This window comes from Daldinia decipiens (genome assembly GCF_022478715.1).
Source record: "Daldinia decipiens strain CBS 113046 unplaced genomic scaffold F4813scaffold_18, whole genome shotgun sequence".
Classification (NCBI taxonomy): Eukaryota; Fungi; Ascomycota; class Sordariomycetes; order Xylariales; family Hypoxylaceae; genus Daldinia; species Daldinia decipiens.
The window spans coordinates 586,904-611,011 of NW_026054561.1; the positions used below are offsets into that span (position 1 = coordinate 586,904).

At 46.6% G+C, this 24,108-nt stretch overlaps 5 protein-coding genes across 5 annotated transcripts; 2 read left to right on the top strand and 3 right to left on the bottom strand.

Moving 5' to 3' along the window:
* The first annotated feature begins 4,696 nt into the window (after nt 1-4,696).
* On the top strand, nt 4,697-7,419 carry F4813DRAFT_361122 (peptidase family M1-domain-containing protein). The gene is made up of 6 exons (XM_049243493.1): nt 4,697-4,782; nt 4,833-5,722; nt 5,781-5,916; nt 5,970-6,076; nt 6,126-6,520; nt 6,588-7,419. The coding sequence occupies exons 2-6, from the start codon at nt 4,927-4,929 to the stop codon at nt 6,969-6,971; spliced, it is 1,818 nt and encodes a 605-aa protein (XP_049099310.1). The 5' UTR covers nt 4,697-4,782; nt 4,833-4,926; the 3' UTR covers nt 6,972-7,419.
* On the top strand, nt 7,420-13,853 carry F4813DRAFT_361126 (kinesin heavy chain). Its single transcript, XM_049243494.1, has 2 exons — nt 7,420-8,046; nt 8,138-13,853. The coding sequence occupies exons 1-2, from the start codon at nt 7,983-7,985 to the stop codon at nt 13,270-13,272; spliced, it is 5,199 nt and encodes a 1,732-aa protein (XP_049099311.1). The 5' UTR covers nt 7,420-7,982; the 3' UTR covers nt 13,273-13,853.
* Nucleotides 13,854-15,489: 1,636 nt separating this feature from the next.
* Nucleotides 15,490-16,918, bottom strand: F4813DRAFT_389932 (voltage-dependent anion channel; the record flags this gene model as incomplete). Its single annotated transcript, XM_049246933.1, has 3 exons — nt 15,490-16,053; nt 16,140-16,162; nt 16,222-16,918. The coding sequence occupies 3 exons, from the start codon at nt 16,916-16,918 to the stop codon at nt 15,490-15,492; spliced, it is 1,284 nt and encodes a 427-aa protein (XP_049099312.1).
* Nucleotides 16,919-17,648: 730 nt separating this feature from the next.
* Nucleotides 17,649-19,603, bottom strand: F4813DRAFT_86672 (1, 4-beta cellobiohydrolase). Its single transcript, XM_049248982.1, has 3 exons — nt 18,924-19,603; nt 18,696-18,868; nt 17,649-18,639 (listed from the first exon to the last, which is right to left on the bottom strand). Exons 1-3 carry the CDS (start codon nt 19,190-19,192, stop codon nt 17,894-17,896), a joined length of 1,188 nt encoding a protein of 395 aa, XP_049099313.1. The 5' UTR covers nt 19,193-19,603; the 3' UTR covers nt 17,649-17,893.
* A 2,322-nt stretch (nt 19,604-21,925) lies between these two features.
* On the bottom strand, nt 21,926-23,843 carry F4813DRAFT_389934 (FAD/NAD(P)-binding domain-containing protein; the record flags this gene model as incomplete). The annotated part of the gene is made up of 5 exons (XM_049246934.1): nt 21,926-22,531; nt 22,589-22,881; nt 22,943-23,528; nt 23,583-23,598; nt 23,656-23,843. 5 exons carry the CDS (start codon nt 23,841-23,843, stop codon nt 21,926-21,928), a joined length of 1,689 nt encoding a protein of 562 aa, XP_049099314.1.
* Between the last annotated feature and the right edge of the window lie 265 nt (nt 23,844-24,108).

The following is a 24,108-nucleotide window of genomic DNA, read 5'->3' on the forward strand; positions in this document are numbered from 1 at the left end:
TACCCTCAGACCTGATCATCCTCGACGTGTCTTATCTAGACGAACATAGATAAATCATATTTAATCTCGATGGTCATGGCGGGACTCAAAGTATCTACCCCATAGAGAGTACCTAGATTAGACAGTAACGACTTTATCCCAGGTTAGGTTACTATCCTTTGCGTCTTTTACTGGCAGGAATTGTGGGATTATAGCGCCCTACGTGCATGCTAGCCTCGTAGTCGTTGAATAAGTGGGTGGTCATGATCTCAAAGTTGTAACCAGTATATGATGGAAGTGATGTTACCGCGCGCTTTTGCTGATAAGGTATAACTACCTACGTGACCACAAGAGCTGCCTCCTTAACCGCTGGTTTTTGAACTTCAAACCCTTGGAAGGTATGGCGTGACTATAATGTACTTGAAGATATCTATTTTCTCTCTTATTCGCTCGCCCTACGAGCGAATAGAGTTGGAGACCGGTTTCGGATCAAGAGGTTGACTGATGTATGAAAAGTTTGGTATCGACGTGTAGTCTGATAGAAACAACGCTCTAGTATAACTGATGATTAAACATACCTAAGATATCATGAAATATAGGACTACATTTACATGTCATTAACACAGTAGTTAATTTTTAGAGGAACCAAGTGAAAAGTTCTTGATAGTTATCAATATTCGTGATCTTCGTTTCTTAGGGGCAACTAACGCCTTTACTTGAAAGTTGGATAAATGAAAATCCCCCCCGAAATATGAATAATTCAACGTCCGAGATATTCGATCGGTAAGTTCACATATCAAGGTTCTAATCGGGGCTGTCCGTGCTCGAGATGTTAGTGCATAACGGTGGCGTAGTAGCAGCGTAACTGGTTGTGACTAAATTCTTTCGTATTCTATCTAGCATCTCTACCTGGTCTAATCCGTACGCAGAGCTTTGATATGACAGGTATTAGGGAGGTTTGGTCGTTTCTCTTCTGAGAATTCTAATACTTGTTTACACATTCTGATATCATAGCTAGTGGGACTAAGACAGGTATGGATGTAGGTACAATGTGTTTGTATCGTACATCTCTTGCGTTTCACCCCCTTTTCAGACATAATACCGCTGTTACTAAATGACGTGGGGCAGAACTGGGCATGCAGGTGGCTTACTTACAACTGCATGGTCGGGAAATTATCCTTCAGTGTCATTGACGATAGAAGCTAAGAGGATATGTAGTATGTTAGGTACATAGCTCGATATTACAAAGAAACAAACAATGTCGATATCGGCAGTTCTGATTTACGCGGCAGATGTTAGATTTCGACCAGACTGTCGGCGCCTACGGAATGAACAAGGCTGAGACAATCCGTACTCCGGCTCAAACCAATTCATAACGTCATCCGAATTTGCTCCGAGGTTTAAAGATCGGGATGATCATTTGTGTGTTTCAAACTAGGAGTCTCATGTCATGGGCAAACCCGAAACAATCAATTGCCGAATAGCCAAACGCGATGAACGACTAGACGCTTTAGGACTTCAAGACTTGGCTTTGACGCCATAAAGAACTCCAGAAGCGGCATACAGCGCGAGAGGGAAGATAAAATTAGCAACACCATCCCACGGCCTTGAAGCCTCACAAACACGAAATGCAACTAATGAAGAAACGCAAATATACTAGACAATACTTACTCTTATAACAAACTAGGTTAGTTGCTTATAAAATAAAGCCAATAACTATCGGATTTTTCGTATGAATTTTAAGCAGACAATTCATCCGTCTGGGTCATGAAGTTTAACAATAGACCGTTAAATCTGTTTCTATGGACTTAACACGGGATTTATGATCACCCTTCCCGTCTGCCATGGAACTGGGAGTAAGCCAGGGATCTGAACGATTAGCACCCCAAGGAATCTAACCGATAAATTATTACGATATCGACAAGGCCCCCCCGGAATTAGTTTCTTACTTGTCCCTGGCAACGAGACAGGGTCCTGCGGGGATTTCAGGTACAGAGCCTATCGGCATAAAGTCCAGGCTCTGCAGTGGAACGCGAAGGAATTCTAGGAGGCCTTCCATATCTGCCACAACCACTATAATGGGTACCTATTTACAAGTTAATTTAATGCTAGATTTACAGTAGGAAAAACTTGGACTGCAACCGTTAATCAGTTCTAACCCAGCCTCAACTATGTCACCTACAAAGAATACTCCTTTTTGTTGTTGTTACTATTAGCACGCCGTGTTGCCTAAACCTCAACACAAATACGTGAGTTGAACCCTTGAGACGATCATAAATAGGTAATTTCTAACAGAGGTAGTAGCGCATATGTAAGAAGGGTGAAGTCCAGCTGTGGAAACCAAAATGACATGAAAGTTCATCTTTGGTTCATCTAACGCGCCCGAGCGCTTCATGTAGACACTTATTTAGAATGGGACCGACGTTTGTAGGTAATTATTACGAACTTTGTCGCCAGCCATATCAAATCGACTCGAGTGTTATGCTAATTCGGAATTTATACTTATTAGCTCCTAAAGGACACTGAAGATGCAGTTTCTGAACTACCCAACTCAGATAATACTAGGCACTAACACATCTCCAAACGGTTCTATCGGCGCAAGAAATCATCTCAAATTCCAAACTCCTGCGCAATATCACGATAGTCATCAGTTTACTTGAACGTATATACACTAGACCATGTTTTACGGAGCTTTCTAGCCTACTAGGTTAGCTTATTAGAAAATGGTCTTAGCCGAATCGAGGACTAAGTCCGGATCAAAATAGGTTTAAGCAACAGGGTTCTCATAAATTTCGCGTACATAGACAGGTAGAGGAATTTTTAGGTGGTCTTATTCCCCACGCATGAAGCTCGCGAGATCCACTGCACGGCCTAGCCCAGCACATGGCAATTTGGCAGGGCTGCTAGTCAGACTTCATTTCCGGCTTCAGTACATACCAAACTTAGCAGTGTCTAGCCTGGCCTTCTCAGCCAGGCTTCCGCGCCGCCAAAAATGAGGCTAGAACGGATATGTTAAGCTAAAAGACATTTGCTAAGCCTAGCAGTTCCGTCAAAGGACTACATAGTAAAATATCGATGGAGAAAGCATTCGCTTTGACAGGTCACAATAGCGAGTAGGTATGTAGAGACGATAATAAATGATACGATAAGTTTAGGTTAAGTGGCAATTGGTGCTCTGGTCCGGGTAGATCCTAGACTTCCCCGCGTGCCCATGATCTGAAAGGTTTGCAACCCCTTTTATTCGAAAAACTTATCCTAGGCATTTTACATGACTTTGTACACAATGAAATGATATGGATTTATGCTGGGTTGGGGAAGAAGCAACCTTTACGAACTACCTCTTAGGTAGGTAGGTACCTAATGTAACTAGGAGTAAATATAACTTATGCAGCACCTAATTAGACCTAATGCATAATGCACTTGAGATAGGTACTGGAAAGGCTTTAACCTAGCATTAGTTATGCAGTTTTAAGAATCCTGTTTCTCGAACCCAAGTGTACATATGTAGAGTCGCGAGTTACATGTACAAGTGATAACTTAACGATGTAAAAAGGAGACTAATGCAACATCAAGCGTGAAATCATACATACATAGGTATCATTCAAACAATCACAGCAAATTTCCCGAATATCTCTGTGCTTCGAGTAACGGTAACTATGTACATATGCAGATGTATGTAAAAGGCATAGCTTACAGGTATGCAGAAATATCACCATGAGGTCCGGGAGCGCTTGCCTGTTTATGGTCTGTGCTGTGCAGTACGTTCATTCGCCAAGAAGCTATCTCGAATAGAAGTGCTTAAGTCGTCGAGTTGCATGCCAAGATCTGAGCACGGGCTCCGTGAAGACGTTGGGATAACCAAGTCGTTACCCAACGTGGTGGGAGCAACTCAAGTCACAGTGCCAGCCGACTACATAGTGATAAGCAATCACAATCGCCGAAGCAGGGCCGTATGTAGTCATTCTCACCAACTTTGCTGTCTGTCATCCTTCAATGGAACGACCGGTGAGAAACACTTGAATGCTACCCCGGGCTGACAGATGAAGTAACAAAAACATCTTGGCTCTGTTACTCTGCCCCCTTTTTTCTTAGAGAATCCTAGTACTGCAGGTTTAAACGAATTGTTGTTGGGTTTAGACAACTTATTCCTGCATACCTCAGTCAGCGAGTGACGTTGAGATGTTGTTCTTTACGCTACGTAGGTCGTTCTGGACTTCTGGGAATGTTTTCATCCCATCCTCTATCGAGTACCCTAGACATGGGGACGGGTATCCTCAACTCTACTTTCGGCAACAGATAACAAGAAAAAACGAGCATGCTATCAAAATTGTTTCAGGGTAGAAGGATCTGGTGCAGTTCGTGGCAGGCTAGTCACAACTTAACCTAGTAAGTAAGCCATCAGGGAGTATCGTTTCAGGTTACCTACTAATAATCCAGTTATTCCAGTTATTCAACTTTCATATTTAGTTAACTAAGCTTCTCTATTTGCCATGATGATGTAAGTGCTAAGAAGGATCACGTAAGAGGACCTACCTACTATGAGGTCTTAAAGCTTCATGCTGAATAATCGTCTTATATGAAGCTATCAGGTATAAGGTACAAAACATTTAGTTACCTAAATAGGCATATGTAAATGAGGGGCTTAACTCCGTTCTCTTAGATGAATTCCGTAGATTCTTTTTAGGCTTGAGACGGTTTGCTTCGGGAACCACGAGCGAGCATCATTGCCCCGCTTAGGTATCTTCCACACGAACCAACAAGCAAAGCTCCATGTACCTACCCATAGGTACTTGGCTTAATCTGGTAGGTGGCTGATATTCCAGTTCGATGAGAGAGCTAAACAGCTTTGTGAGGGGGCGTCTTCTGTTCAGAAGTATCCGGCTCGCAAACAGCAAATTGTCAGTGCACATTCATTTACGACACTTTAGCCTTGCCTCGAAGAGAACCATGGCACCTCGTGACCCTAATACACTGGCCAATTATGGCGAATGGGGCATCAAACACACGACCGTAAACTTCAAGGTCAATTTCGAGAAGCAGCGTCTGGAAGGCTCTGTTCTCCTAGAGCTTGAATCTCTAACCAACAAAGCAAGCCGTGAGATCATCCTCGATACAAATCACCTATCTATTTCATCGGTCAAGCTTGACTCGGTCGACTCAGAATGGGCTGTCAAAGATCGAGTCGAACCTTATGGCGCACCGCTTCATGTCTCCGTACCGAATGGTGTATCTCAGGGTGACGTTGTAAAGCTGGATATTGCCCTAGAGACCACTAAGAGTTGCGTTGGTTTGCAATGGATGACCCCAGCTCAGACTGGTAACAAGAAGCACCCATATGTATACTCCCAGTGCCAAGCTATTCTGGCCCGATCTATTTTCCCTTGTCAAGATACTCCAGATGTCAAGTCAACATTTACTTTCAACATCACCTCGCCGCTACCGGTAGTTGCTAGCGGGGTGCCCGTGCCTTCGGATAACAAGGGAGAGGGGGCCAGGCTGTTCCGCTTTGAGCAGAAGGTACCTATCCCTTCGTATTTATTTGCCCTAGCATCAGGAGACCTTGCAACTGCACGCATTGGGAAACGGTCTGTTGTTACGACTGGCCCTGAGGCACTCGAGGGCGCAAAATGGGAACTCGAGGCGGATATGGACAAGTTCCTCGAAGTAGCAGAGAAGCTGATCTTCGAATACCAATGGGGAGAGTATAACGTATTAGTGCTGCCCCCGAGCTTCGCTTATGGAGGTAAGGCTCCTAGTGACTTCTTAGGTAGTTTTGGGGCCTCGCTAACTTACACTTGTAGGGATGGAGAATCCTATCTTCACTTTTGCTACGCCCACTATCATCAGTGGAGACCGCCAGAATGTTGATGTAATCGCACATGAGTTGAGTCATAGTTGGAGTGGTAATCTCGTAGGCTGTGCGTCCTGGGAACACTTGTAGGTTTCCCCGTCGATGATTGTTTCGCGATGTAGTGCTAAAACGGTTGTAGTTGGTTGAATGAAGGATGGACAACCTACCTTGAGCGACGTATTGGCGCGGCCGTTCACGGCGAACCTCAATTCGACTTCTCAGCTATTATCGGCTGGAAGGCACTTGGTATGTGATTCGACGTATGCTTTTTTGTTCAGCTCTAACGAGTTTATAGAGGACTCTGTGGCGTTGTTCGGGTCTGACCATGAGTTTACCAAACTCATTATCAATCATAAAGGGGTGGATCCTGAGGATGCTTTCAGTACGATCCCATACGAGAAAGGCTTTCACTTCCTCTACTACCTTGACCGATTGGTCGGAAGGGAACATTTCGACAAGTTCATCCCTCATTACTTCAAGACGTGGGCTAACAAGTCCCTGGATTCTTTTGAGTTCAAGAAGACTTTCCTGGATTTCTTTGAGAGCTATGGTAATTCGGAGATTCGGGAAAAGATTGCCACTATTCCTTGGGATGAGAAGTTCTACGAGCCAGGCTTGCCACCAAAGCCTGACTTCAACACGGCTTATGTTGACAGCTGCCTTGCGCTGGCTGAGAAATGGAAGAATGAGGTAAGTAGCTTTGCCTTGCCTAACACCTAGTCTATGGTATTGTTGCTTAGGAGCTCACAATCTGCAGGATTACCAACCAACTAGTAAAGACATCGAATCATTTACGGCTAATCAGACACTTGTCTTCTTGCAAGCGGTACAAAGCTTCCCGAAGCCCCTGAATGTTGAGAGGTCGCATCTCTTGGGAACCACTTATAATATTAGTTCCTCAAAGAACGTCGAGTTAAAATCGGCGTACTATCTAATCGCTCTCCAGGCTGGAGACAAACAAGAGCTATCCGGCATAGTTGACCTCCTCGGGTCCGTCGGACGCATGAAGTTCGTGAGACCTTTGTACAGGAAGCTGAATGAGCTAGATAGGGACTTAGCTGTTAAGACGTTTGAGGAGAACAAAGACTTCTACCCGTCCACTACTAAAGGTCAATTACAGAAGGATTTAGGCTTGAAATAGGCCTTTGAAGACTGATCATCTGCGTCATAATAAAAAAAGTCGCATGCATTCTCAAATTCTCCCGGATTTTGGTGATATAGTAGACCTGACCTGACTATTTCTATAGGGTCTAGTTTAGAGCTATTGGGTATAGTATCATTATTTGCCTATTCTAAATTGGGGCTTATTAATTAAGTATTATTCGTTGACTAATAGGGGGGGATATTACTAAATTTAATGCTTGGGTCCTTAGGTATCAGTTGACTCCAACTGGTTCAAAGGCGAGGCAGCTGACAAGTACCGCAAACTTTTGTACCAGGTCAGCACCTAATCTTAGCTAATGAGTTTAATCATACCGACACGTGAATCTCTTGGCATTTGCCCCATAGTTATCTCTTTCTACAGCGAATGAGAAGCCGCCGGTCGCGAATCGCGTTCCCGATTAACCATTAACCATTTACAACCATTTACTTGTTAACAAGTTGTTGACTGATCCCACCAACCAAAATTCAACAGCCATCTCCGCGACAACGCCCGACATTCTGCGATAGACTCCTGCTGCGAAGAAAAAAAGCCTTACATACTACGCTCACACCTCTGCATCTCACGATCTGGCCGTCCCACTATACACATTTTACGGCAACCTGCAGCCGCTTGGCTGCTTTTGGCGATCTGCTCCCTGCATTCACGACTCCACCGTCGCCATCCGGTACTAAGTGCTTTCACGGGAGCTACGGGTTGAGTTTCGCGGCCGTCCCCGTGTAATAAAGGGGAGGATGAATAGTTGGGGATTGTTATTAAGCTAGGATCTGTCAAAAATTATAGGACTGGACAAATTAGTTATCCGACTGCGATCTTTCAAAATTCAAAAATCAGTGAGGGGCTTCGAGAGTCTTTGCGACGCGAGGTTTATACCAGACGGCTCCACTAAAAGCCATCGTTGCGCGCCCTGTCTGTCGGATGCCTCGACTCTACTTTATACTTGGTGAATAGCTGTAGTGGATAGGAGGGCATCTCCTTCGACTAGCAACCATGGCGCCCGCCGGTGGAGGAAATATTAAGGTGGTGGTGAGATGTCGGCCCTTTAACAGTAGAGGTACGGTTGTGACTATTTGCTAGGTTGATAAGACTTAGATAACTCTGTCGGGCTTTTACGCTTGGACTGGCTGGATGCTAACTCAGTATAGAAATCGACCGTGGGGCAAAATGTATTGTTGAGATGAAGGGCAACCAAACGGTTCTGACACCACCTGCTGAAGTTGCTCATGGCGCCAAAGGATCAAAAGATAACACACTGAAGTCGTTCGCCTTTGACAAGTCATATTGGTCCTTTAACAAAAGCGACCCAAACTACGCCGGCCAAGAAAGCTTACATGGCGATCTTGGAAAACCACTTTTGGACAATGCTTTTCAAGGATATAACAACTGTATCTTTGCTTACGGACAGACGGGTTCTGGCAAGTCATATTCCATGATGGGATATGGCAAAGAGGCCGGTATTATACCCCACATCTGCCAGGATATGTTTAGGAGAATCGAAGAACTGCAGAAAGACAAGACGACACGGTGTACTGTAGAAGTGTCGTATCTCGAGATTTATAATGAAAGGGTACGGGATTTGTTAAACCCATCCACAAAGGGGAACCTGAAGGTCCGAGAACACCCCTCAACTGGTCCTTACGTAGAGGATCTCGCCAAGCTAGTGGTCAGCAGCTTTCAGGAGATCGAGCACCTTATGGACGAAGGCAACAAGGCAAGAACAGTTGCTGCGACAAACATGAACGAAACATCCAGTAGGAGTCACGCCGTGTTCACGCTCATGCTCACACAAAAGAAATACGATGCCGAGACGAAAATGGAGATGGAGAAGCAAGCGAAAATTAGCTTGGTCGATTTAGCTGGTTCGGAGAGAGCAACGTCAACTGGTGCTACTGGTGCTCGACTAAAGGAAGGTGCTGAGATCAATAGGTCCCTCTCGACGCTTGGCCGTGTGATAGCAGCATTAGCCGACCTCTCAACGGGGAAAAAGAAGAAAGGACCGGGAGGAACCGTTCCATATCGAGATAGTGTTTTAACGTGGCTTCTAAAGGACTCACTCGGTGGAAACAGTATGACCGCTATGATTGCAGCAATCAGCCCGGCTGATATCAACTACGACGAAACTTTAAGTACCCTACGATATGCTGACTCCGCTAAGCGAATTAAGAACCATGCTGTTGTTAATGAAGATGCGAATGCTCGCATGATTAGAGAACTGAAGGAAGAGTTATCAATACTACGAAGCAAATTGGGAGGTGGTGGCGGTGGCTCTGGCGGCTCTGCCGTCCCCCCAGAAGAAGTCTATGCTGAAGGCACACCTCTAGAGAAACAGATCGTCAGCATTACGCAATCCGATGGTTCTATCAAGAAGGTATCAAAGGCGGAAATTGCTGAACAGCTAAGCCAAAGCGAGAAGCTGTTGACTGATCTCAACCAAACCTGGGAAGAGAAACTCCAGAAGACGGAAGAGATCCACAAGGAGCGAGAAGCTGCTCTTGAAGAACTTGGTATCAGCATCGAAAAGGGATTCGTGGGATTACATACTCCCAAGAAGATGCCTCACTTGGTCAACTTGTCTGATGACCCTCTTCTCGCGGAATGTTTGGTCTATAACCTCAAGCCGGGCAGGACGACGGTAGGAAATGTGGAATCGAATTCGGAGCATCAGGCAAATATCCGTCTCAACGGCACTCGAATTCTTCATGAGCACTGTTGCTTTGACAATTCTTCAGACGGCATTGTTACAATAACACCAAGCGAAGGTGCGTCTATCATGGTTAACGGAAAGCGCATCGCAGAGACGACAAGATTGCATTCTGGCTTCCGTGTCATTTTGGGTGACTTTCATATATTTAGATTCAATCATCCTATGGAGGCTCGTGCAGAAAGGGACGAGAACCGGCAAAGTCTACTTCGGCAGTCCGTTACTGTAAACCAATTGCGAGATCTGGAACGCACATCTCCATCCCCGCGGCCAGGTCACGAACGATCCTTCAGTAAAGCTGGTTCCGAGTTTCCTGACAGTCGCCCAGACTCGCCCGCTCCGTATCGAAGCGAGCGTGATACAGATTGGTCCTTTGCACGACGAGAAGCCGCGGGTGCCATCCTCGGAACAGATAAGAACCTTCAAAGTTTGACAGACGAGGAGCTTAATGCGTTGTTCGAAGACGTGCAGCGAGCTAGAGCTGAGCGTGTCAACGATCGTGAAGGCGATGACGATTCGGAATCTAACACTTCCTATCCTATTAGGGAGAAGTATATGTCGACTGGAACAATTGATAATCTCTCGTTGGATACGGCGCTTACGATGCCGTCTACCCCGAAGGCTGGCGAAGGGGACGATCGGCTTAAAGAAATGCGAGATAGCATGCAGGATCAGCTGGAGAAGCAAAAAGAAGAATATCAAGGGCAGCTGAAGAGCGCCGGTGTGGCTAACGTTGAGGTGGAGGAGATTAAAAAGGAGAAAGCTAGGATGGAAGAGACTCTAGTCCAGCTAAAAGCCGACATGCAAAAGCAATTGGAGACCCAAAAGCAACAGTTCGAGGCTAAGATTGAAAAGCTCGACCCCATGAAGAGACCCAAGGCAAAACCAAAACTAACTGAAGAGGAGATTGGGAGGGCTAAAAAGACCATCGCGCACTGGAGAGGCCGGCATTACGTACAGATGGCCGAAGCCGTCCTACAACATGCGACTACGCTCAAGGAGGCGCAGATTATGAGTGAGGAACTGGGAGAGAACGTTGTCTTCCAATTCACGGTTGTGGATATCGGTCACGCGCGCTGTTCTTCCTATGATATGGTACTGAACGACGTACCAAGCGAGGGTGAAGACCCAGCTCTTGACGAAGCTCAAAAGCCGTGTGTAGGAGTCCGCGTTGTGGACTACAAGAACACCGTCGTCCATCTTTGGAGCTTAGAGAAGCTCCATGACCGCGTGCGGCAGATGCGACAAATGCATCAATATCTTGACCAGCCTGAATACTCTCAACATTTCAAGCTAGACAATCCCTTTGTTGAGAATTGCATGCCCGAGTATTCTCTCGTCGGCGAGGTTGATGTCCCTCTCCGAGCTGTCTTTGATAGCCGAGTCCAGGATTTCGCCTTGGACGTCCTATCGCCTCATACTTCTCATGCCATTGGTATTATTAAAGTATCCTTGGAACCTTCTAGCGCCCGAGCTCCGTCGAGTACTTTAAAATACAATGTTGTTATGCACGACATGATCGGCTTTGCTGAGCGAGAGGGAACTGACGTACATGCGCAGTTGTTTATCCCCGGTGTCTCAGACAGCGTCACTACAACTCAAATGATCAAGGATTTCGACGAAGGCCCTATACGATTCGATAGCGTCCATAGCATGAGCGTTCCATTGTTTGGGTCTCGCGACATCGATCTTAGGATTGCCATTTTCGCCAAAGTTTCTACGATGCATCTCGACAAATTGTTGAGTTGGGATGAGATGCGCGACACCACTCCCAACCCCGGGCATGATTCTCCGGGCGCTCGAATAAACGAAACACAGTTCTACACTGAGGAGAAACACGATCTACTTGCCCGGGTCCAGATCCTCGAACTCAGCGAGAACGGAGAGTATGTTCCTGTAGAGGTCACGCAAACAAGTGAGCTCGACACTGGTACTTTTCAATTACACCAAGGACTTCAGAGACGGGTGGCGATCAACCTCACCCATAGCTCGGGAGATACATTGCCATGGGAGGATATCATTTCGGTTCGCATTGGCAAGATCCAACTTGTCGACCATGCCGGCAAAAATCCTGATATGGGATCACCTACGCCCGATATCCCCCTAAGACTGAGCGCGAAACCCTATCACCGCCAAAACGCAAACGGCACGCGAAGCATGGCTATTACAGGGCAATGGGATTCTAGCTTACACAACTCTCTTTTGCTTGATCGCACGACAGCAGATAAATACAAAGTGCAGATGACCCTGTCCTGGGATGTAACTGCTGACAATCTTGCTGAGCCAATGAAGTTCTCAACGAATGTTTACTGCCAGATTTTGGGCAGGACGTTTGTCCGGCAGACGTCAATGCTATCGGCTCTATTTCAGCATGTTAGGATCGTGCATTCTTCTACAGCGATCTTCACCTTAGGCATGCGACCGGCGCCTATTAAGCGGGTCGGCGATCTATGGAGGATGAACAGCTTGCATAGCTATGTAAAGGGCGAAGAGAATTTGAGCAACTGGGGCCCAAGGGGAGTTTCATTAATAGCCGATTACATTACTGCACGGAAGAAGAAGAGACGCATTACTGAAATCGCGGCAGCCCAGTTGTTCCTCAAGAAGATTGGCCTACCTGAGCCAAAGAAAAAGCCTGCTGAAGATGAGGATAATTCCGATGATGATATTTCCCCGGAGCTTCAGACCCGTGATGATGATCAGGATTCGATCAACGCACTCCTTAACGATACCCCAGAGACATCGCGGCCGTCTACGCCAAAGCAGCCAGAGTCGATCGAGGGCGACAAGGTCGACCAGCCGTCGGAACAGCCCGAGCAATCTTCTGAGCAGCCACCTGTACAACCCCAAGAGCCAGAGTATAACGAGCATGAAACCCTTATCCTCAACAAATGCATAAAGCTCTGGTCGCGACATCCGGATCCTACAGCCCGGATCCTTGGCCCAACAAATACAGCACCTCCCTCAGATGGCGTCGCACCTGAGTCTGTGACACCGCCCAGGTTGATCTCTACCATCATCCGAGTTCCGAAAAACCCGAAAGTCCTAAAAGGAGGCTATCTTTTGGCCCCCAATAATGATTACAGCAAATGGATCAAGAGATTTGTGGAGCTCCGAAGACCTTATCTCCATATCCATAACGTTAGTGACGGCGACGAGGTGGCGATCGTTAGTCTTCGTAATTCTAGGGTTGATAGCCAGCCAGAGATTCTATCACTGTTCAATGGCCATGATGAAGAACCAGATGGGTTAACTCCAACAAACGGTAATGCTCACGAGAACTTCCAGCCAGGCCATCATCGGACACCGTCAGGTCGGACCATTTCAACCGTTTGGGCTGGGAATTCCAGGTCTCCAGGTCCTAGTCTTGGCGGCTTAAGCGAGCGTCTGCAGGCGGGCGTTTTTGCTGTTTATGGGACAGACAACACGTGGCTGTTTGCGGCTCGCAATGAGCGCGAGAAGCTTGACTGGATCTCTCGAATTGATCAGAGCTACTTCTCTGGTAGCACGAGCGTCAGCGTGAGCGGTAGTGGTGCGGTGAGCCCGCAACCGAGAAACTACACCACCGGCGCCGATTGAGACATTTAATACCCTATCACAAATCAAACCGGCTAGCCAGTCTGGCCCGTTTAGGAAGCTATGAGTTACGACTGCCTTCGATTAGCATAATGAAAGCATATATTGGTTGGGATAGTTGAAAACAGACGGCGTTGCTCTTTCTTTGTTTTAGAATACCCTCTGTCGTATCGCTAGACAGAGAGAACTCTGTACTACTTAGATTATACCCTCAGAGTTTTTCGAATTCGCGGGAAACGGCCAAAATGCAGGTGTGAGCGTGCGCGCGGGGGTTAGGATGGGTGAAAGGAGCGAAGCGATTTTTTCCCTTTTATCGTAGGATCGATTTTCAATTCTGGAATCGAGAGGAGAGGCGTAGTATTGATACTATGAAGGCAGTTCGTTCATAATTGGATCGGAAGTAAGTCATACTATATTCTGTATGGCTGCTGTAGTAGAGAATTCGAACTTTTTTTTTCCAGTAGTGGATATTGCTATATAGAACTATCAGGATACAAAGAGCTTGAACGCTGGTAGAATACTGGCATATGAAAATATATTAGAGAGCATAGGCTCGTTTATAGCTAATACATATTATACCTATATATTCACGAAGGGTAGTAACTTTGGATCGTGATGTTTGATAAAATGTCGATAGTGTATTAATAAATACTAACCTAACCTAGGTATGTAACTAGATGACATATTAACTAGATGACATATCGTAGTTGAGGTGAGTTGATATGTTCGTGGTCCAGTCTATGGGCATCGACAGTAGCGATCTAATCAACTGCCCTAAAGGGGAGGGAACCTACCGCCACTAGAGAAACCTGCACTGTTGCATCTTGCTTTCGATGATCTCAACTAGCTCCTCGAAGGACTTGAACTGAAACCGGATATCTGATCCCTCAACCATACCCGGACGTGAAAGCCGGATAGTCGGCTTCCAGGCGGCCTTGTTTATCAGCCTGCCGTCCTCCCCGTACAATTCGCAGTGGAAGTATTTCTTCCAGATGCCCAATGTCTGAGCAGCGGCTCTGACGCTTTCGGTGAGATGTGCGGTATTCTGGTACTGATTTGGATATACGACGACCTTCAAGACGGTGAAGACTAGGTCCAGGGTATCGAGACGGTCTATTTGTTGGGGAGTGTCTGCATAGGCTACGTATTCTTGGGGCCAGATGCTGATGAGGCGTTGCTCGCAGGTACAGTGGCAGCCAGGGAGCATGCTGGTAAATTGAGGCTTGGCGTAGAGCCATTGCTCGCGGAGATTATGCTCTGTGGGTGTATACCCTGCGGTGGAGATTGAAGGCATATTGGTTTGTTGTGTCTTTGCTATGGTATGGATATGTCTCTTGTTCTTGTTAGTACTGCTTAAAAGTAAGGAGAACTTGGTAATGAACAGGAAAATAAGGAATTTGCAAGTGAAACTAGGAGATGTTATATACTTGAACATTACGCCGCGGAGTAATCACTTGTTATCATTCTTATGACTGACAGGTATATTAGTCTACTAGCAGCGATACGGTAATTGAGGTCCTTAATTCGTGGTAAACTAATAGTCTCTAATTCACAATATATAGAAACAGTGAATGATAGACCTGCCAAGTAAATCGCTGTGGAAACTACCGTAGAATATCCTTCGGTTGAGGCTGGAGATACCTGGGTTAATGGAAGCTAGGTAATACTAGCCCCCTTTGCTCTGTCCCTCCCTTTCCATATACGCATTCACGAGTCAGACTCAAATTATAGTAATTATAGCTATATTTCATGCAACTTCTTTTATAATATAATTAAGTGTAATAGTTACCGCAGTTTTTAATTTAGTAAATGATATTCATATCCTAACCATCGCTATAAAAAGTTTGGTATTTGAAGTAGTTTACTAGTAATACACACCATGAGCATAGGGCTCAGATATGTTGATATAGGCTTAGGTACTTAAGTACGAATGCTTGAATTGATGTCATATTAGAATCCATCTAGTTCCTAATATCCGTTGTCAAAAGTACTATTATCTTTATTATTATTAATGTTATTGTTACCAGCGAACAAACCATTCTATTCATGCCTCATTAAGTAGCATCCAATCCCTCTAAATATATCAGAATCTGAGTAATCATAAGCTCGTTTCGTTTCGTAACAGCCATGAAGATATATGCCTCAGCAAATATCCCTAAGATCCAACCTCGGGACGACATCAGGTAGGACAGGTACATAGATACCTAACCGGAATCTCAATTATGCTTCCTTCTCTATGTCGCTGCCGCTTTTAGTAGGCTTGACGTGGGCGTGGTTTTTTTCATTAACATAGATGTCCTCATCTTTACCTTCAAACAACACTTCTTGGTTGATGATAGCTTTTATGTGGTGAATAAACACGAAGATCCACATCGCGACTAGCATTAGAGTCATTGCACTGCCAACTCCCATAATCCCTCGACTCTGCAGATTCTTACCGATAGCAATAGTCGTAATCGTAAACCCAACGTTTGGGAACACATAGGCGTACCAATTTAGGTGGAACGTTAGCTGCTTTCTGATGGCAAGATTAGCCACTACAGAGATACAGAAGAACCATAAACTGAGAGACCAGAGGAATATGCTCATGGAAGTTGCTAGCACTCGCAGAATCTGGATAGTGATAGAGTCGGCGCCGAAGTAATTGTAGTGCTGGGGGAAGTCATTCGCAAGGCCGATGATAGCGAGGCCGGTGAATGAAGGTGGCCCAACCGCTATGAACATGCCTGGTCGTGAGTTAGGGGATGGAAATCCCCACTGTATCATCCGTCGTACATAGCTGGCCTATTCTGCGTTAGCAATCTCCCTAAGAAGCTCAGATCCCATGTCAACGATTTGCAATTAAACCGAACGAAGAGAACCTTATATACAAATAGCGAGATGTCAATACGTACTGTAAACCGATTAGTATCCGTGTATAATGAGTAATAAAAGGTTAGAGACAATACACACCATACATCATGATTGATACGCACATCCCAAGACCTTGAGCAGTTAGGCCGGCAACTATCATAGGGACGGCCTCATTTGGCGGTTGTAAGGCGGCGCCCGACGAGGCAACGGTACCAGATAACATGAAGGGAAATATAGGAAGATCCCAAGCTGGAGTCATATCTTGAATTTTCAAGAGAGGTGAAGTGAAGAGTAGAGAATACTGGCCAACCGCGATTGCAAATGTTATTAAAAAGTATATCCAGAACAAGACCCTATACGCCGTGACAAGCCACGGTCCACAGGAGGGAATTCCATAGCGAGCAATGCCGGCGATGATAGATGCTACGCTAAGGGTCGATGTTCCGAGGAACAGCGCCTCGGTTGGATGGGTAATTGAGGCCTTTAGAGTGCCAGGGAACTTTACGAAGCGATAAGTAATGGCGGCGGTGACAAGTGTGAAAGCGATAAGGTCAAATATATAAACTACTTTTCCGATTGTCTGAAGGCCCGGGAACGTGAAGCCCTGAGTTTGTTCTGCTAATAGTAAAGCAAGGCCTCCGGTGGACATGGGGAATGTGTAATTAGCCCAGGTGAAGTGCTCAAGCCTGGCGAGGAAATCGCTCACAAGGCCATAACGTCGACCCTTTCGCGAGTCTCCGTTCTCCTGGACATCTCCATAGCTGCTAGATGAGGAACTTCCCTGCTCCTCTAGCATTTCGTCTAAAAGGGATCTCCCCTTGAGTGAATTGAGGTTATCGTGACAGACTTTACAAGGGATGAGTATGTCGGTGAGATTGCGAGGTGGTGTGGTTAGCAGATGTAGTAAATAATGCAGAACAAGTTTGGATTTTTTTTTTGGGGGGGGGGGTGTGTGCAAGTTGGAAGTTGGGCATCCAAGTTGGTCAAGGATGTGCAGAATGATGAGCAGAATGATGTACAGACGAAGGCGGTATCTAGGTACCTCATACGTGGAGTGGTCGTACAGGTGAGATTAGTCATTATGGTCTTACATAGCACGTTTGTAAAACCAGTTAGGTATGTACTTGATTTAAGCTTTCGCCACTCCTACTCTGGGCATAATGCAGTTCATTCGTTGATTCTTCCTGCTGTAAACCTTATCTTCCCAGAAAGAGCGCTGAAGTGGTTGCTCTTACTTACAATTTCCTATTCGTTTGCTTTTTTTTTTTTTTTTTTTTTTAGTAGGAGCGGGCAATAGCGATGCGCTAATAATTGCAGGCGCTAGCAATGGTCTAACGTTGATTTGATTCTCGCTTCGGCCCCCTGCGAGTGGATTGTACAATACGGGTTGTACGGGTATAACCGTCGTGCTAAACCCTTCACTCCTTCACCAACCAACCAATCAACCACATATGGTTTAATGCATCACATTATTCAGTCAGCATCACTACATGTAGCAAATAGTTTGACCTTATTATAGGCGAAAGCTGTGTATGTACTGCGCAAAAGCTATATACAGTTTGAATCTTCAGTACAAGGGTTTTTGATCCAGGACAAAAAAGAGCGTCTACGGTCTGAACAGCCAGTTTCCTTTATCCTTTATTTACAATCGGCCCGTGTCACTTAGCTCGCTTAGCCCATCTCGATAGACAAACAGAGCTGAGATTCACATCGTCCCACCAGCTGCACCACCAAGTCTGACGCAAATGCCACCATAGCCCATGCTAACCGCTTAGAACTGGGGCTTGGCGTTCTTGAGGAGCTCCTCGAAGTAGGGCTGGTTCCATTCACCGGCTTCGGGAGAGGGCTTGTAGGCATCGGGCTTTCCGCAGAAAGAGTCGTAACGAGTAGCACTCTCGTCGCTGGTACCGTCAGACTCACCACCGGGCTTACCCCAGACGAAGGCATCAGCCAGCTCGAGGCCAGTGTCAGCAGTCGGGCGGACACCGAAACCGGCACCCTTAACGTTGCACCAGTCACCCCACTCCTCACGGAGGCCAGTAACGGCGTTACGGCCAGTGTCGACGATGGCGTGCTCGGGGAAGCCAGCCGTCTTAAGGGCAGCCGAGAACTTGGTGACGTACGTCTTCTCGTTCTGGCACGAGTTGTACTTGGCGTCGGACTTGTCCGAGAACTCACCGGGCTCCTGGTCCCAAGAGTTCCAGCCAGCAATGTTGGTGGCGTAACCACGAACCTGCTTGGGGCTGCCGGCGGCCTTGTAAACCTTGGCAAGACCCTCAGCACCGGGCTTGAGGTTGGCGTCCCAGCCGAGCCAGCCACCGTGACCAGCGTCGACGTACATGACGACGTTGGGAAGGTTGAGGCTCTTAAGAGCGTAAGCGACACCCTCCTCGTACGAGGTCTTGCTCTCCTTGCAAGTGCTGAGGTCGCTGTTGGTGACCAAGTTGGGGAGAGAGTCGGGCTCAATCAGAAGAGCGAAAGCCGAGTTGGGGTTGGCCTTGATCTTGGCGACGATGGCTACGGTAAGGTTAGCTTGGGGTCCTCGTTCCAAATGGGTGCTAGCATCAACATACGGTCGATGTATTCGGTCTTGTATCGGTCGAGCTCGTTGTACTTGAGCTCACCGTTAGAAGCCTTGGCGGCACAGTCACGGCCGGGCAAGTCGTAGATGACAAGACCAAGGATATCCTCGCAAGGAAGGTCCGCGACGGCAGGGTCGAACTTGGCGATGTTGGCGATGTTGTCACTATATTCCTTGTTAGCTGCTAATGTCACTCTTACTAGCGTTTTCTCAGACTTACAGCCACAAGAAGCTACCGACGTCGGCAACCTTTTCGGCCGCAGACTTCAAGGACGCATCGGTCATCTGCCCAACAGCCTTCTTGACCTCCTCGCGGTAGAAGGTGTTAGCGTGCAGCTTGTACTTCTTGAACACGTTGGTGCTCGCGTCGAGGGTGACAGCCGAGGAGCAAGCAGCAGCAGCCTTGCTAGCTGAGCGAGGGGTGGTGTTTGAGGGCGCGGCAATAGCGCCGGCGGCCAAAGCCGCAACACTGGCAGTGGTGACCTTCATATTCGATTCGACCCGGATATAGCCTGTTGGGTTGTAATGAGCGAGTGCGGTAAGAAGGGAATCAAGAACATATTCGGGACGGGAATCTTGAGCTTCTTATACTAGCCATTGTGGCGGAGATGGCCACCCCAGGCCCTTAGATCCATACGAATCTCTACTCAATGTGCATGGAGTGGTAATCAGGAACTAGGCCCGTCAAACGCGAAAGATCTCGGTATGTCTACTCCGAATATAGACTCTATCGGTAAGCTCCTTCGTCGCGGGGAAAAATTGCGGGGTCTTGTTGGCCACCGTAAATACCACATGGCCAGACTGGATGACTCTCTGGTATTTTTTCCCCTACGGTGATCTTAATTCATCATCTGTATAACCATCCGTTCGGGCCTATTGAGGTTGGAGAAAGGGACTTGGAAGCCTCAATCTATAGTATAGATTCTTGTTCATGCAGCCTTGGTTAGTTCCCAGCTGGCTACTCAACTGTTTTCCAGCTCATTCAATTTTACATGGCAACCTTGAGATCCGTGGGGGCCGATGTGTGGAGCCATTTACTGCTCGAAAATGGTAAACTACAAGCATCACAAGAGAGCTCACCGGGATAGGTAATGCACGAAGTCACAGTGAACCTAACTTCGTTCGCGGCGACGTGTATAAACGGAGAGTGCCAAGATTTCTCCATATGGAGCGATCTGCAGCACGATAGATTGTTTCCCCATGGGAGATAATATGCAACGGGCAATGTCTAGGAAGTTAAGCCAAGAGAAGCAAGGTACCGTCCTACTAGCGACAGAGGCAGAAGCCTCTCCTGTTTGGCTAAAGTCCCTTCTTAGGTGAAACACACGCAATGATAGGTCTGCCCTGCGAAACAGAATAGGGCCCTCTCCCCATTTAGCCGCAAAGGAGGTAACGGGTTTCCATCCAGCGAATCAGAGGCCCCGGCTAAACATCCCAAATCTGCTCCAACTCCGTGATCAGACGTCACATCTCGGCATCCAATTGACGAGGGCCTTGGCTGCGTCGACGCAATTAGAAAATGCGAAAGTGGCGGCGTGTTGCCGCGTGAAAGGGCATTTCTGATCTGGTGAGCTGTCCCGGAACGTGATTCCGATGGGATTCCGTAACCAGAAAATGTGACTAAACCTGTTGTCGAACACATATCATAATCAACCCATTAAGCTTGCCACCTGGTAGGATCTGCCCGATGGGAGAACCCTGGGTGTCGGTCCTCGCGGTTCACCCAACCGCGCGCGAGATCTTTGTCATATCTAAAACTCCGTATACGTTGAAGATGGACGACGATCTCGCGACTAGCCCACGAGTATAGTTTTCTATGTAAACCCGTCAGCCGGCTAGTCGTCTTCCCATGCCTAAGTAGCCTCACGGGTACGACCTAAGATATGAGACGATCCAAGGCGGTTTGAGCCCATTTGTTTATGCCTACGTGAAGTGTTATTCTCGCAGCAAACGCCCTCAAAATAGTTTGACCAGCATCCAAATATCCCAACATAGTCCCCGCAATCCTAAATAACAACCGGAACTATGAACTCATGGAGGTCTTTGGAATATACTCCTCAACAACGATGCCATCGATTTATTCTACTTATCCAATTCCCTTCGGTTTCTTATACCGGGGCGGTGGTCATGAGACAAAGCCAATAAGTTCTAGAATTGAACTTCGAGCCGGAGTTATAGAAGCACGAAATAGCTATATTTCCCAGAAATTGAGCCGCCAGCTTATTACAAACGGAAACTGAAGCCTATAGTATTTTCATGAACAGTTTAAATAGGTTATATACCCCAAGTTCGCTCTCGCACTATTTCGTGGTCTCTATTGGCACATCAAGGGATCTAGCCGAGCCGAAAGAGGCGATCGGTATATACCAGATACATTGCAATTTGAAGGCTCTTGTATGCTGGAGCAAGGGGAAATATGCACAGGTAAGACAATATAAGAAGAGGCCGTGATTGGCCGAGTTATATGACCAAGTTATAAGGGGGCTAGAGGATAACGTGGCCTAAATTTTGAGGCGAAATAGTATCGCCCAACAACATGTGGCCGACAAAGTGGACGATACCTCGGGTTACAATTTCCTCAGTTTCCTCAGTTTATCAACCAAAAACTACTCAGGGGAGGTATATGATACGAATACTAACAGAGCTCCTGAAAACAGTAACTAGGCTTAAGTAACCAACAATAGGTTAGCCGAACTTTTCATACACTCGTAAACACATACTTGTAAGTTAAGGTCGTAATACTAATCAAGAGTTGGATTACGAGTCCTACATACCTACCTGTTATATCTCCAGGAGGGGAACCGTACCATTATAAAGCAGGGTTGTCGGAATATAAGTGGGTTAGGGGTAGATCCAGGGGGTGGATCTACTATATAAGAGGCGCTCAGCGCCCTCGCAAGAGGATAGAAGACAGGCGTTAATAGTTCAATTCTATCTTTACTGACCTTTACTTTATGTATGATGTTCATTTAGTATCCTTACTACTACATATCATCAAGATTTTCTAAGTGGTGCAATGTTGCCGGTAACACTATTTGTTAGGTCATCTATCAATACGTTTCTACTTGCCTAGGCTACGCATCTAATATATGCTACCCACAAAGGCCAAATCCACCCAGTCAAATCCAGTGGTGGTTTCTATGCCTCTCAACGCTAACCCTCATAATCAATACCGCTCTACTGTTCCCCGCCTTTTCCTGTGGCATGAAGTTTCCTGTTGGATTAGTTTAAAACCATAACACCGCCTTCTCCTCTGGAGTAAGCCTGGGCGATCCTCTTCCCAACTGATTCGCCACTCCAATATGCACCAGTGGCTGTTCCCAGGGCTACGAAAGGTGCCGTGTGTTCACCGGCCAGCCAGAGACCTCGGCTTGGAATGCCCTCTCTCATGGTTTTGATATCCACATCACCTTCCTCGAGACCTACTTGAAAATTGCTGTAACTGCCGTTGCCTGCAAGGTCATCGTTGAGCCACTGGGTTGCGTAGCAGCCTATCGGCTGACAGTCCGGAGAGTTTTCGTCATAATACGGGAGACGTGAATAATACGGCTTAAACCAACCAATTAGGAATGCGTCCTGCTTCTCCTTCGAGTGAAGTTTTGCCAGCTCGCTAGTGATGAATTTTGACTGATCACCGTAGAAATAATAAAGAAGGGTCGGGTGGGCCGCAGAGGGATCCAGAGAAGCCAATTCGACGAATTCTTGATTCCACTTGTGCGGATTCGACTCGGTCGCATAGCTTGGGGCAAGCATTTGGCAGAATCCCTGGACTTTACTATCCTTGGGCTGGGCAGAAACCCAGAAGGCTTTCGGGAAGCTGATATAGGTCTGCACAAAAGTCAAAATCAGATAAACACATCGTGTAGGTATACAATGAAGAATTACCTTCTCAAGACAGCCATATCCTATACTTTTGATAGCTTTGGCCAATCTTGAGGGAAGAGCTGGCTCAAAGGCATCAGAATGCTGTTTTAACCAGCCGAGCGGTGCAGTAAGAACAACTTCATCAAATTCCAGATTTTCACCGCTCTCGGTGTGGACTTTTAACATCCCACCGTCGTCGTTGGTAGTCTGTATTTTATTGACGATGGTCTCGTATTTGATCTTTGCTCCTTCAACAGCTGGCTTTGCGACAAGCTGGAGAATCTTCTCATAGGTACCTGCGACGAACAGATTCTCTGCAACCTGTCAGTACTTGCGAAGGGCTGTAGTAAAGTCGGATTTCTTTTGTCAGCTCACCGCCATCTATACACTCTTCCAACCAGAAGAACTTCAAGCTTTGCGAGAAAATGTGGCTTCCCACGAATGCTCCCCACTGGCCCGCAAGTTGGTACACAATATTTCTCTTCTTCTCGAAGTTTGCATCGCTGTCTGGTATCCTTTTGGGAACCTCCCTCTCGAAGAAATCCCAGAGACTTTCGTCAGGACTTATCGTGGCAGAATTCTTATTGCTATAGGCAAACGCATCTCCCACAACGTCCCACATAATCGTCGAGTAGACCATGGCATCGGACAGAGGGACCTGTTTGCCATCATCATCAAAGACGGAGCTTTTCTCTTCCCACTTTCCAACCACAGTCTTGGTTTCTTTGGCAAGGTCTAAGATGGGATTTTCGTTACTACCATGGATCCAATTGGGTCCAGAATCCACTTTGTGTCCCGATGGCAAGGTTGACTGGTGTACACGACCCCCTAGTCGATTTCGGCCTTCGATCAAAGTTACCTCGAAGCCATGCTGAAGGAGGATATCCGTGCAACGTAGCCCAGCCAAACCCGCACCAATGACCGCGACATGAGGCTTGCGGCCGGAACTCCGCGCTCGACGCTATTAAACGTGTGAGTCTAGTGTCAGGCGATTAGGGAACACTCATCTGAGTACTAGCACTATGAGGAGACTGGGCCGCATCTAGCCAATTTGATACATAATTATCACCGATGGGTGCCTCGCTCACATGATAAACCCAAGAGCTTCACTAGGGTCGGATTGTACCTCTCCTATCCTCTGCCCTAAGCTTGGTGTCTCCGAGAAGTCTTCGGTCATCTCTACGATGCTGTACTGGCGGCAGGACTTGAGGTCTCTCCAGACTCGTGAGAAGCTTCGTTGGGAAACGCTAGTGAAAGAGATCGAGTAAGCATCCATACTTGATTATGTCTTGGCTTATTTGTTCGCTTGAGGATCAATATATAATATCAAAGTAAAAGGAGTAGGGTAAGTTAATATAGGTAAAGTGTTTGAGTAAAATCTACCATGGAAGGATAAAAAAGGGGCTGAAAGATGTGAGCGGGCACTGCAGTTGTTGAGATAGAAGAATGGGTCAAAAACATGAAAGTAGTGGAGTTGTGGATAAAGTTATATAAGACAGGTACGTATATGATGATAGCTGCATGTGGATGAAGGATGGTCA